Raw genomic sequence first — 14,108 nt, 5'->3', positions numbered from 1 at the left:
TGAACTCAATGAATACACAACCCCCCCCCCAACTTATCCACTGCTTTCGCCTACTTATCAGAAGGACTAGGGGGATCAGAAGTAGTAACCTGCTTGGCAGCAGAGATTATTAGATAGAAATGACTGATAGGCATGACCTAGGATTAGAAAACAGGTTCTTATGTGACTGTGGTGACTTACATAACGTATTGCACCTCTTGGAAGTCAAAGGCTGTGTATCAGGTATACTGCAGTAAGAAAAACATTTTCCAAGGTAAGCAAATCAGGAGGAAAAGGTGTAGCTTTAGGCATCTATAATTGTATCAAACTGTAATACATTTTTGTGTAATACAGGACTCACTGTGCTCCCACTGTAAAACCTCTTATATTAAATTAAATCTCTGTGAATGAGATTTCTATAGTCGGGAAGCCAGAAGTATTAGCAAAACACTTCTAGACAGACCAGTGGCCATTCACTGTCTCTCAGTTTCCCAAGCACTGACACAGAATTCTTTCAATAAATACAAGGTTTGACACAAAATATTAAAATTTGACCCAAGAGGGACTTATCTGTCCAGCTTGAAAACTGCAGCTGACTGACATGAACAAAAACAGATCTGAAGCTCCTACCACTCTGCCTGCCTTTTTCATAGGTAGGTACTAGGCTATTGGCTCTAGGGCCTATATTAGCCTAGCCAAAAAGGTACCCTGGCTTTCACCAACCAAGAAAATTATTTTCCTGTGCCCCTGTCGAGCAGAGCCACAGAGGTGATCCTGGGGTGAATTTCCTATTTCCCATCCAATCATCAAGATTTTTCTTGAAGAGTGCTTTGTTTGATATAGCTAGGTAGTTTGCTCCAGAGTATGGGAAGTCTCTGGGACACGAATCTATCCCTCCAGCATGTTCTGTTTATTGTGGTGACAAGGTTTAGGTCCCTACAGCGTGTAGCTTGGAGGGAAGTGGAATATGTCCAACAGCTCTGGGTTTGACATAGCTTTGTATGTTAGGCAGAGATCACCTCTGAGTAGGCGATATTTGACGGAGTAAAGCTAGAGTTTTTTGAGATGGTCTGCATAGGGCATCTGTTTGAGGCCGGTAATCCTCTTTGTGAGGTATTTCTGTGGCCTTTCCAGTTGTTGCAGATGTCTTTTGAGGTACATACCAAAAGGGGCATTGTCTCTATAATGGGTCTAATGAGTAACGAGTAGAGGGGAACAATGACCTCTTTTTTCCTGAATGAGAAACCTTTTGTGATGAGGTGTGCCACATAGAAGGATACTGTGGTGCTATAATTATCAAAGGAGAGACTACTGTCCACCTGTGTCCCAAGGTCTCTTATCACACTTTAGGTGTTAAGTAGACTACCACCTATGTGGTAGCTCACGGGTACAGAGTTTTTACCAAAAAGGATGACAATGCACTTTTTGGCATTGAGCTTGAGGCCATGGCTTTGACACCAGGCATCTGTCTCAGTGAGGCCCTTTTGTAGGATGTCCACATCGTTAGGAGTTTCGATTATGTCTCCTAGTTTGCAGTCATCTGCAAACTTCGTTAGCCAAAGACCTTCTGTGTTAGCCTGTACTTCAGAAAAGTAAATACCAAACAGGAGGGGACCCAGGACTGTACCCTGTGGTCAGTGTTGCCAGATCCAAAAAAAAAAAAAAAAAAAAAAAAAAAAAAAAAAAGAAGGTCCTAAAAAAAAAAAAAAAAAAAAAAAAAAAAAAAAAGAGGTCTTTGAAGAGACAGAGGTATTACTCAAACTCTAGGCTCTCACAACTACTCTCATGTTCCATGTTAATGCATTGCATTTTTCCATTCAACACAAGTAGCTGTTTGTTTAGCGTTTTGATGATAGGCCCATTATGGTAGGTATCAGGTACGGGACACAAAAAAAAAAAAAAAAACAAAGCGGGCTGGCGGGGATAAAACGGCAGGGTGGGTGGGACGGATCAGGCTGCTGATCTCGGGACAGTCCCGCCCAAATAGGGACGTCTGGCAACCCTGCCTGTGGTACTCCACTTGTCACTGGTCTGAAGTCGGACTTGGAGTCTGATACTTTCACAGTGTGGGTTCTGTCAGTGAGCCAGTTGGCTACCCATCTTGTGACGTAGGGATTTATACCTTATTTAGTGAGTTTATCTATAATTCCAGAGTGGGGGATGGTGTCAAAAGCCTTGGCGAGATCTAGATAGGCTGTGTGAACCACCTTACCCTTCTCTACAGCTTTGGTGACTGCTTCAAAGAAGTCTATCAGGCTTAGGAGACATGATCTGCCTTTTACAAACCCGAACAAGGAGTATCCCACACACTCCTATCTGGGGGAACACAGGGAAGGCAACAAAAGTTTTGAGAAGCTGTCTGATGCAAAAGAGGGAAAGGAAATCCACATAGTTTGATACTGCTATGGTGATTTGTTTATGTACATATACATGACATGCTACCTAGTTTCCCTGTACTTCTATAATACACATCATAACAACTGCAGGACTGCTGAACTGCTCTTCTGAAAAAAAAAAAAAGACTAATTAGAAAAGAAACATTGACAAACAGACATTTCACTGCTCTATGCAGGAACCAGAAGAACCAATTTCAGACAGTACTTTCTACTCAACAACTGTCAAGTCAGTTATTTCAGAATAAATCTTTTTTTAAATAAAGTACATATTACCGGCCATTTGTTAACAACAGCAAAGATCAAGAGCCAACAATTCATCAATGTAGAGAACAATTGGAAAAAATAAAAATGACAAAAAAAAATGATCAGTTTAAAGTTAATATCCAAAATATCAAAAGTTTAAAAGGCACAAGAGTCATAGATCCAACATCTCCCAACTCATCAGTGATGGTTGCACAAAATTGTTTTGACAGTTGTGGGGTAGAAGGGCTTCCTTTTTCCTTTCTTTTGCACTTTTAAAGTGTTCATAGTTCAGAGGTAAATCACAAAATGGAAGAAAAAACAAAGAAACGACTTTTGGCAGTGGGGAAGTCATCCAGTTTTAAGAGGCTCTTCAATCAACTTCTGTCAATCCACAGGGCCGTATAAATTCCTGTCCTCTTTCATGAAACCATTTGTTTGCAACTAGGGACATACAAAAGAAAGGCATCACTGTGGGCTCATCATAATAAAAGAATGAGCACATTTTGAACAACAGCTAATCTCAAAAAATGCATTTTACTATGCTGTAACTCTACTTCTATGAAAACATGCAGAAACAACTACTTCAGTGATAACACTACCCTTGAATCTTGGTAAAAAATGCACTTAATCCCCTATACTTGAGTGTGCAATTGCAAAGACAATGAATAACTTTTCATCAACAGTTTAATATATCTATATGGCCACCTGAGCAAGAGTGTTTGTGTACACACACACACACACAAAAAAAAAACACACACACACTATATATATATATATATATATATATATATATATATATATATATATATATATATATATATATATATATATATATATATATATATCTAGGATATATATCTATAATGTATAGGTTTAAGTTTGTGTGTGTCAAATCACAGGTGCAGTAAGAGTGAAATGGCCTCCACACAGAGGGAGCAAAAGAAAAATTAAAAGCATGATGTCTGGCATGTATTAATCATGATTATTATTATTATTATAAGATTGATGCAGGAGTCTTCTGCAAATGAAAATCTATAAAGATTTTGATTTCATAGGAAGGGTAGCAGTTCATCAGTGAAAGCAGACACTTAACAAAACACATCCCAATAATTGCATGCAATAATAACAAAACAATGCAAGAGACTAGAAAGACATAGGAACTATAGGAAATAACAAATGACGTTTTGATCTGTTTATAGTACTTCCATTAATGACATTGTGATCTGTTTATAGCATTTACAGCCTTCCTTAAACTCCAACATCATTCATTTGATAAACTTATTTTTTACATTACAAAAATTACACCTTTATTACACATTTCTGCTAGTCTGATACAACACTAACTTTATTATGGTGTATGCCTGACTGACTGCAACTGTCTTAAGCTACTCATTACTAACCAAAGACAATATTCAAGCAGTGGGGCTATCAAATTAAAATGCAGACAAACACATTTCTTGACATACAACATAAAACAATGACAAAAATATGCATAATAAAAAAATCTGAGGAGGAGAAGGCCAATTATCAAGTAGACGCACTAAGTAAGCTTCATTCTCTTATCCAGCACGAGGCCCAGTGTCCATTTGACATGGAAATTACAAACAGTATCAATATTTCCAAACAAAGGGAGCAAAAGAGAAAGAATTCATCTTGTGCTTGATGAGGCTTAGCAGATCATTCTATGACAGCCCGCTTTTAAGAAGAAGAAATCCAATAGCAGGGAGATGGGCTGTCCTTAATTACTAAGACACAGTCGATAAGGTACTACCTCAAGAATTGGGACGGTTCAGAACCTACAATGACGTTAGACATCCTTGAGTAACAGGTAGCACAAAAATGAATTCCTGGGGTGCAAGAACGAATGAAATAAGAGTATACCAAACTGGCACTTTACTTACTGCAATGTCTTCAAGACAATGCTGAGACCCAGCAAAAGGAATTACTGTCAAGTTACAATTGAAGTTTGCCAGTAGCTTAATGGAGACTCAAAGTGTTCTGCAATACCAAGAATAAGGCCCGACAAAGCAGACTAACCTGAAGACACATTCTAAAACATGTAAGCACACTGTCAGTGCCATAACCTTTACAAAAACTATACCAAATATCCCAGACAACACAGATGAGTGAAATGTAGATGGCATCAAAGCTCACACAGCAGAAAAAGAAAACTTGTGATGAAAACAACAAAAGCTACCACTATTTCTGTGGGATAGAACCTGACATAACCAGTTATCAAAGAACCACAGAAAGCTTCAGATGATGCAGTGATGTTTCGTCTTACTTTCAGGAAAGCAGACAAAGACCAGGCCTGATTTTTAACTTCTTTGGCCTTGGTGATATAAGCAAGCACTGTCCTTAAAGACTTCATCACATCAAGAACCACTTTTCTGCATGTTGTGGATAATGAAAGAAATAAAGAAGAGAGTTGGATCTGACATACTGTAGGCATCAACCAAGAGGTTAAGAGAAACCCCTTCCCCATCTGTAAAGAAGACTGAGTATAATGTACTTTTATGACTTGACCATCACATCTCCAGAACAGTTTGCAAATCCTTCTGTGTCTCCAAACTAAAGTTATAAGGCATTTCCTCTAGATCTAAATATATCTTAGTTATCCTGTACTCACCCCTCATAAGGCCTATCACTGAAAATGGTGCTCCTACTGGCATGTATCTTCAAGTATATTAATCAACATGAGCGGCCTTAGAGACTTAACTAAAACATCAGTGGTGTTGAGGCCCTTAGTTACCATACAGACAAGCCTTCTCCCTGTACTCAGTCTCCTACAGACTCCTTCAATTTTGACCTCATTTGTTTCTCGAACCATGAATAACTACACCCTATTTAACTTCCTGCAACTTTGCGGAACCAGTGGCTCTTCAAAAGTCCATATCAAGGACTTCAGTATAATCAAAAAAATAAGTAAGACCCACTGGCAAGACAGGTATGTATCCCAATGCATTACAGAAAAAAAAAAAGCAGTATCTAGTTGTTTTCAAAGTCAATCTTGATAACTGGACAGGCAGTCATACATTTTCCCCTGAGTTATCCTAAATAGCCCTTCTGAACAAACAGGGTAAACACAGTCAAATACACAGTAATTCAAGGGGCTTATTGGGCTAGGCTCTTAACGGTCTGAGTGATTACTGGTCTTGTATAATCGTAGGAGTGTCATTCAGAATAAACATTAACTCCCTCTGTGAAAGTTGCTGTGACTTATTTATTTACAGCATTTGTTGACAGGGAAAGTCTTACTGGACACAGAGTCCCCTTCACAGTGGAGGCCTGGGGAAAAAAAATCTCCAAATGATGCATAAAGATTTATACACAGTGTGAAAAAACAGCATTTTACAAGTACATACTTAGTCTAGTGAATAAAAACATTTTATTAAAGTTTATATATGGTACTGAAAAGTAACTCAATAGTATATTGAAAAGTCTTCCAAGTAATGGAATCTTTGCAGACAGTAAAATAAGGTACGAATGCAGATTATTGTTTTGGGCAAAAAAAGATGATGAGCATAATTCAATATACAGACAAATTACAGTGGACCAGTAGCACTGTATACTACAGTAAGCAGTTTCATAATAAAAACATACATTAAGACAAAGTTGCAAAATAGCAGCATCTTTTTATGCTTTCATTTTTTTTCTGTTGTAGTAAAAACAGCTGTTGTAGTAAAAGCTGATCAAAGGAGGAGAGGGACAAGAAGTGACTGAAAGTGTGAAGATGGAGCAGGTGAAAGTACGAAAGATGAAGCGAGACTGAAAGTGTGTGTGTGTGTGTGTGTGTGTGTGTGTGGGGTAACAGTCAGTTATGAGTGGGTGAGAGCATACAGTAGAAGGGTTCTGAGAAAAGACATGACAGGAACGCAGCTGAAGGTTAGGAACAAGTGTGGAATTATGGTTTAATCTAGGGGTAATTTATCCAGGGTTAGTGAAGAGGCAGAGCCACCAATTCTGCAGGTGTGACTAACTTCAGTACAAAATGTCTGAGATGTTCTGTTTTAAGACAGATAGGTATGGTGTTCTGTGCCTTGGTGACCTAGATTGAGAATAGACTGTCACCATCTGTACTGTTGGATTCTTTATGCCTTTGGCCTCCTCCTGCTTGGAGGAATATAATATTCTTTACCTACTGTGACGCCCGTGCACTGGGCCAGCAATCAAGGAGTCTCAATCCTCACCACTAACACCAGTGAGGGGCATCCATACAGGGAAAGAATAATAAATACACACACAGTAAAGGTTCATAGGTTGGTACTAGGCTATTGGCCCTAAGGCCTATACAAGCCTAGCCATAACAATTCCCTGGCTATTTCTTCCCACACTATTTACTTCCCTGGACCCATCTAGCAGGGAAACTTGACGTGATTCCCGGTGTGAATTTCCTTTCTCCCATCCAGTCATCAAGATTCCTTTTGAAGAGGGCCAAAGAGGCGCTCTGCTTGACATGTATGGGCAATCTATTCCAGAGTCTGGGAAGTCTCTGGGTCAGGAACTTATCTCTCCAGCATGTTTTGTTTATTGTGATGACAAGGTTTAGATCCCTAGAGCGTGTGGCTCTGAGGGATGGATTTCTTTAAGTGTAGCATGTCCAAGAGCTCTGGGTTTGACATGGCCTTGTATGTTGAGCAGAGATCGCCTCGGAGTAGACGATATGTGACAAGAGTATAGCTGGAGTTTTTAAGGCGGTCTGCATAGGGCATCTGCTTTAGGCCTGTGATTCTTTTAGTGAGGTATTTCTGCGGTCTTTCCAGTTGTTGCAGATGTCTTGAGAGGTACATACCAAATGGGGCATTGTATTCTATAACGGGTCTAATGAGGGATGAGTACAGTGAGACAATGACCTTCTTTTTCCTGGATGAAAAGCCCTTAGTGATGAGGTGTGCCACATAGAAGGATGTCCTGACTTGTGGCGATGTGGTTATTGAAGGTGAGATCACTGTCCACCTGTGCCCCTAAGTCCCTTATCACACTTTCGGTGTTTAGTGTACTGCCACCTATGTGGTAATTCACGAGTACATGTTTTTTCCCAAAGGGGATAACTATACATTTCTTGGCACTGAACATCAGCCCATGGCTCTGGCACCAAGCATCTGTTTCTGTAAGGCCCTTTTGTAGAGTATCCACATCATTTGGGGATTCAATAATGGCTCCCAGTTTGCAGTCATCTGCGAACTTTGTTAGCCAGAGTCCCTTAGTGTTGGCCTGTACTTCAGAGAAGTAGATGCCAAACAAGAGAGGTCCCAGGACTGAACCCTGAGGTACTCCTCTTGTCACTTGTCTGGAGCTGGATTTGGAGTCAACTACTTTTACAGTGTGGGTTCTGTCAGTAAGCCAGTTGGCAACCCATCAAGTGATGTAAAGATTAATGCCCAGCTTAGTAAGTTTATCTATGATTCTAGAGTAGGGGATGGTGTCAAAGGCCTTGGCAAGGTCCAGATAGGCTGTGTGGACTGCTTTACCCTCGTCCACGACTCTGGAGACTGATTCGAAGAAGTCAATCAGGTTCAGGAGACATGATCGGCCCTTCACGAACTCAAACTGGGTGGGGTCCAGTGTTTGAAGCTTGCCAGTGTCTTTGTTTATAAGTTCCATGATAATATGTTCCATGGCCTTGCAAATCAGGCTCATCAGACTGATGGGGTGGTAGCTCCCGGGAGCCAAGGTGGATCCCTCCTTGTGGAGTGGGATAACTGTAGCTGTGCGCCACTCAGTGGGCACAAAGCCAGAGGTGAGGGTATGATTATACATGACACTTAGGTGAGGTGCCAGTTCATTTTGTAGTTCATGTAGTACACAGCCCGGGATGTCATCTGGTCCCATGGATGCCGTATTCTTAGCTTTGGAGAGTGCATTTTTTACCTGTGTGGCCGTTATTACAGGAATTTTGCAATCTTCCGGTTTTGAGATGGGCCATTTAGGGGGTGAGAGGGGGATGAAGTTGGCATCGAATCGATCTGCCAGGATACTGGCAATATCCTTGGGATCATTATATTTAATGCCATTTTGTTGTAGCTTAGAGCAGATCTGAGCATTGCCATTTAGATTCTTGACATAATTATAGAATGCCTTGTGGTTGTCTTCGGAATCTTCGGCAATTTAATTTCCGTAACTAGCTTTGGAGGATTTTATGAGGGATCTCAGCTTCTTACTGAGGCTGGTAAGGGAGGTTTTTGCATCCTGGGATTTTCCTCTTTTCTGCAACAGTTTCTTCATTTTGTTGTAAAGTTTGTTTATGGCAGGGGACCACCAGATTGGCTTCCTTTTTTTGGAGGAGAGCATCTTGGTTCTATTTGGGATGGCACAATTCATGCATGAGTGGATGTGCTCGTACAGTGCCTTAGTGTAGGACTCAGCAGTCGAACGTTCAGTTCCTGTCTGCATGGGTGTCATGAAGTTTGTAACTTCTGACTTGAGTAGCATGAAGTTGGCTTTGGAGAAGTTTTTTATGGAAGTTTCCTTACGGGGGGGTGGGATGTGGATGTTAAGGGTGATTAGCTTATGGTCTGACCTAACCAATGAGGGGGTGACCATAGGTGTGGAGCATCGATTTCCCATGTTGGTAATGACCAGGTCTAGGATATTGCAGCCCCTGGTGGGACTATGGATTAGTTGATCCAGGGCATTGGAATTTATGAATTCCAAGAACCGTTGGGCAAAGGTGTCGGTACATAAGTAGTTTTCCCAGTTAATGGCAGGGTAGTTGAAATCACCCAGTATTAGGATGTTTGGTTGTATATTAATATTTTCCAGTATGTTTAGAAAGGTGTAGTGAGAATCTTAGAGCATGGTGGGGGATCTGTAGCAAGCTACAATTTGGATTGCAGTCTTACCTAGTGTTAGTTGCACCTGGAGAATTTCAGACACATTTTGTTGGGCAACTAACCTGGTGGTGTGAATATCCTTGGTGAATATGGACACTCCTCCACCTTTAGTGTTTCAATCCTGGTTTGGTGGCTGAAAAGTGTGGTAAGAGTTGTAGCCTGGTATTGCAGGGGTGCTCTCTGGAGCCTTGAACCAGGTCTCAGCTACTGCACAGATATCGATGTTCTCCATTTTTAGGAGTGCCACGAGAGAGTGCATTTTGAGGTTTAGACTTCTAGCATTGAGTAGCATCACCTTCAGATTTTGCATGCTTGTACCTGTTACGGTGGTGGTTTTGTCCTTTGAACTTTGCCTAAAAAAGGCACTATAAGGGTGGCAAGAGCCACGGCCAGTAACCTGAATCCCAGGGGAGACAGCTGCAGACCATCTCTGGCAAAGCATCGTGGTCTGTCGATCATGTCGTCCCAGGCAGACAGATACTGGATCCGCTTTGAATGACACCAGAAGCTTAGCCAATTGTTGAAGTCAATTATTTTGTCCTTATATTGTGGTATCATTCTGGGTGAAGGCAGGATGCTACTCAGGGCTACGGTCATACCTACCTGGGCCACATGATCAGAGAGCTCTTCCATGTCTCTTTTCATGTAGTCCAGGGAGGTACGTCTCAAGTCATTCACTCCATTATGGACAATGACAGAGTCATATTTGTACTTGTTGTGGAGTGACTTGAGTGCATGAGTTATGTGACGGATCCTGGCACCCGACAGGCAGCTCACTGTAATTTTCTCCTTGTTCAGCCTGGTGAGTGGGACATCAGTGTGCCTGACTATAGAGTCACCTATGACTAAAGTGTTCAGTACGTTGTCTTGCTTTAGGGGCTGTTGCTGGGTGGCACACTGGTAAAGTGAGCTATGTGACACTTTGGTTGTGATTGGTGTTTGTTTGTGTTTCGGCTTCGGAGGTCCTTGTTGCTTGAGCAGGTTACAGTTAAGGGCCTCGACAAATGTGGATTTAGTGCTGCTATGTTTGGGTGTTGGTGGTGTGAGTTTAGAAGGGCTATGTGTTGCTTGAGGTGTAGTGCAGGTGTTAACCTTCTCCTCTTGACTGTCTTGCACAATCTTGGGTGGAGAGAGCTTTGCTTCCAGTTTGTCTATGTAAATGCATCTCTCACAGGTTGTACTGTTGGGTGGTAGAAGGAGAGGGTTGTCTGTGTACATGGGGCAATTGCTGCATTGCCCCAGTATGCCCAGATTCACCAGGTGGACAGGAGAAATCAACAGAAGCTGACCCTTGGACAGGCCTGGTTTGGTGTTTTTTTTGAAAAATACAGGAGATGTTTTCCCTTACCTTAGCAAGGTACTTTGCAATTATAGGCTGTTTAATGCCTATGATTAATTTCTCCTTATTAATAAGGAGAGTTTAGTGCTTGTATCAGTTTAAGGCTTCCTAGTGCATTCCAGCAGGTATTAGAGCAAGTGCTAGCCACAGGGATGCTTAAAGGCAAGAAGAAAAAAACTGGTTTATCCTAAACACTGCAATGTGCACTAGAGAAGTTAGATGTCAAAGTAGGTAACTTAAGTTTTACCTGTCTAAAAAGTTAAGTTTTAGTGGAGAGTCACTATTTTTAAAACAGCAAGATAGACTGAAAGGGGGTGATCACTTTTGTATTCCGGTACTATGAATGGCCAATAAATTTAAATAGTTGAAGGGGAGTGATTTCACAAAATGATAACTTTGTGCTTTACTCACACAAGCGAGTGAAAGCAGAGAGGAAACGAGAATATGGTTAAATTAACATAAGAGGCAGGAAACTAGAAAGACAGTGGTATTTAAGAACATGACAGTGACGGGGGGGATTTCTGCCTGACTCACAAGAGACAGAGCTGCTGTGTCTTCTGAAGTTTTAATATGCAGTTAAAAGCAGAACACAAGCAAAACACAAGGTAAAGAAAACAAATCACAGCACTCGAAATATAAAAAGGCAATAAACTAATACAAAATACAACAAATAAAAAGCAAACGAACCTTTCCCTCACAGCAAAGTGTAGCAGAGTCTGGGTGAGCCTTTCCAATAAAGCTCTGAAATGTTTTATTTTACCCGTTAAATAGAATGTTTAGTTCCTACCTCCACCCCCTCAATTCACAAATGATTAACCTTAAGTGACCTCTTCTATCTTATGTATGAGTCCTTAATTGATCAGTTATAATTTCTGCCTGACTCGCAAGGGACACAGCTGTGGTGCCTTTTGAAGTTTTAATATGCAGTTAAAAGCAGAACACAAGCAAAACTCAAGGTAAAGAAAACAAATCACAGCACTCAAAATATAAAAAGGCAATAAACTAATACAAAATACAACAAATAAAAAGCAAACCAACCTTTCCCTCACAGCAAAGTGTAGCAGAGTCTGGGTGAGCCTTTCCAATAAACTACAATTTCCCTTGAGAGCACACAGAGATCAGAGTCAGTCTGGGGCTGGTTTCTCCCTTTCTCTCCAGGTCCCCAATAAGACTCCCCAGCTGGCACAGCTATAGAGACCACTTTCAGCCTAGTGGGCAAGCTAAAACCTCCAGCACCCTCTCTGTCCAAACAGTGCTTCACGTCCCTGCCCAAGTAGTTGACACACACACACACACACACACACACACACACACACTTTGAGATAAGAGTTATATACAGCCACACAGACACTCCTGGGGAAGGCTGACACAGCTTCTCTCTAGGTGTGCCCCTTTTACCTAGACTATATGGTAGAAGTCACTGCCACCACTCACTAATATTTATCAGCTACCAAAAGACCCTCATGAAAGGGTGTCCAATTATACTGTGCAATATTACTATTGAAATGGTAAGTGCAACTTAACAGTCAAGGCTTATATATATATATATATATATATATATATATATATATATATATATGCAATGTACTCTAGAGATTAAATTATCTCTACACAAAACAGGGACAGCTAAAAGGTTTAAAAACTAATCTAATCTTCCTAGTTCCTAATTATATCTAAGAGAAACCACGATTCTAAAATAAACTTACATATACAGCAAGACAGTGCTGGTGATGTTGGATGTTCTCAAGACAAATGCTCAAATGCCCTCATTCGTTCTGTCCTTAAGTTGATAACACACTACCACTGATTCATTTCAGATTACATAATTTCTTTCTGGTTCCCAGGCTAACAGAACTCAGACATTAATAGCCCTTTTGATCTTGCAGCTGGTCAGGAAGTCAGAGCAATAAAAGAAACTACACATGTAAACTCAAGCCATTAACTCTGGCCTCAAAACAATAGCAGAATGCCTCCTCTCTAGACATATCGGCTCCAAATTTTAGATCAAAGAATTTCACAATGCTTGACTTATCAGCTTTGTTACAGCAGAGTGCACTGTTGTTACATTTGTGCAGTTCCACATCTAACAACATTTTCTTCCATTTAAGAGAACAAGCCTGTGGCTTATATTAATATTTACAAAGACAGAATTATCTACAAAATTCAGAATTATCTACAAAATTCTATCTGACTAGACTGGCAGCCTTTGCCTACCCCCCCCCCCCCCGGAGAACTCAAGCTAGTTTTTCAAGTGATCCTTGAGAAACGTTACTTGAGAGAGTCAGCGCTGAGTACACATTGCCCCATTCCCTGTCTTGAGAGCCCATCTGCAATAGCATTGCTAATTCCACTGCTGTGTTGCACTGACATATCATATGCTTGCAACCCTAGGCTCCATCTTAGAAACTTGGCATTTTGCTGGCTGGCTCTGTTCTTCCTTGTCAGGTCTGTGAGATGAGCAGCTATGGTACTATAACTGGGGACAAACTTTCTGTAGTACCCTGCTGTCCCTAAGAATGCCCTCACCTGCCTTTTGGTAACAGGTGCAGGCCATCCCTGAATGGATTCTACTTTGGCAAGTTCTGGCCTGATCTTACCACTCCCCACTCAATGTCCCAGGTAGGAGACCTCTGCCATACCTACCTGATATTTGTTGGGCTTAATGGTCAACCCTGCCCTCTGTAGTCTGCCCAGCACCTCCCTGACATGTTGAAGGTGCTCTTGCCAGGAATGGCTGAAGATGGCAATATCATCTAGGTAAGCAAGGGCAAACCCTCCTGCTCGTGCTAGGATATGCTCTACCAGCCTCAGGAAAGTCACTGGGGCATTTTTCATCCTAAAGGGCATCTTTGTGAACTCATACAAGCCAAAAAGAGTCACAAAGGCTGACCTCTCTCTAGCACTGGGAGTCAAGGGCACCTGCCAGTAACCCTTGGTAAGATCAATGGTTGTAAGATACTTGGCCCCACCCAGCTGCTCTAAGGCCTCATCTGTCCTTGGCAAGGGGTAAGCATCTGACTCTGTGTGACTATTTAATTTCCTGTAGTCCACACAGAACCTGGTGCTGCCATCCTTCTTTGGCACCAGGACCACTGGGGAGGCCCAGGGACTGTTGGACTCTTGAATTACCCCTAGTTCCAGCATCTCCTGTATCTTCTCCCTCAGAGTCTGTTTGACTCTCTCAGGCACCCTATAAGGGGTCTATCTAATAGGCCTTTGGGGTCCTGTAGCCACCTAGTGCTGCACCAAGTGGCTGCACCCTGGTTTCCAGTGAACATGTCCCCAAACTCCTGTAACACTGCTCGGATTTCTTGAAAC

The 14,108-nt window shown here is 41.5% G+C and overlaps 1 protein-coding gene across 4 annotated transcripts in view; it reads right to left on the bottom strand.

Moving 5' to 3' along the window:
- Positions 1-2,609: 2,609 nt before the first annotated feature.
- Positions 2,610-14,108, bottom strand: part of P4HA2 (prolyl 4-hydroxylase subunit alpha 2) — a 1,028,898-nt gene continuing 1,017,399 nt past the window's right edge. For all 4 annotated transcript variants that reach the window (XM_044069194.1, XM_044069197.1, XM_044069193.1 and 1 more), the window contains one exon: positions 2,610-3,059. In XM_044069194.1, coding sequence (XP_043925129.1) covers positions 2,989-3,059 — 71 coding nt within the window. In that variant the 3' untranslated portion in view covers positions 2,610-2,988. The remainder of the gene's footprint in view (positions 3,060-14,108) is intronic.

The sequence above is a fragment of the Protopterus annectens genome, chromosome 4.part0 (genome assembly GCF_019279795.1).
Source record: "Protopterus annectens isolate FY-2018-M chromosome 4.part0, PAN1.0, whole genome shotgun sequence".
NCBI classification, from domain to species: Eukaryota; Metazoa; Chordata; order Ceratodontiformes; family Protopteridae; genus Protopterus; species Protopterus annectens.
Note: the sequence above shows the minus strand (reverse complement) of the source record. Positions and strands in the feature narration are given on the sequence as shown.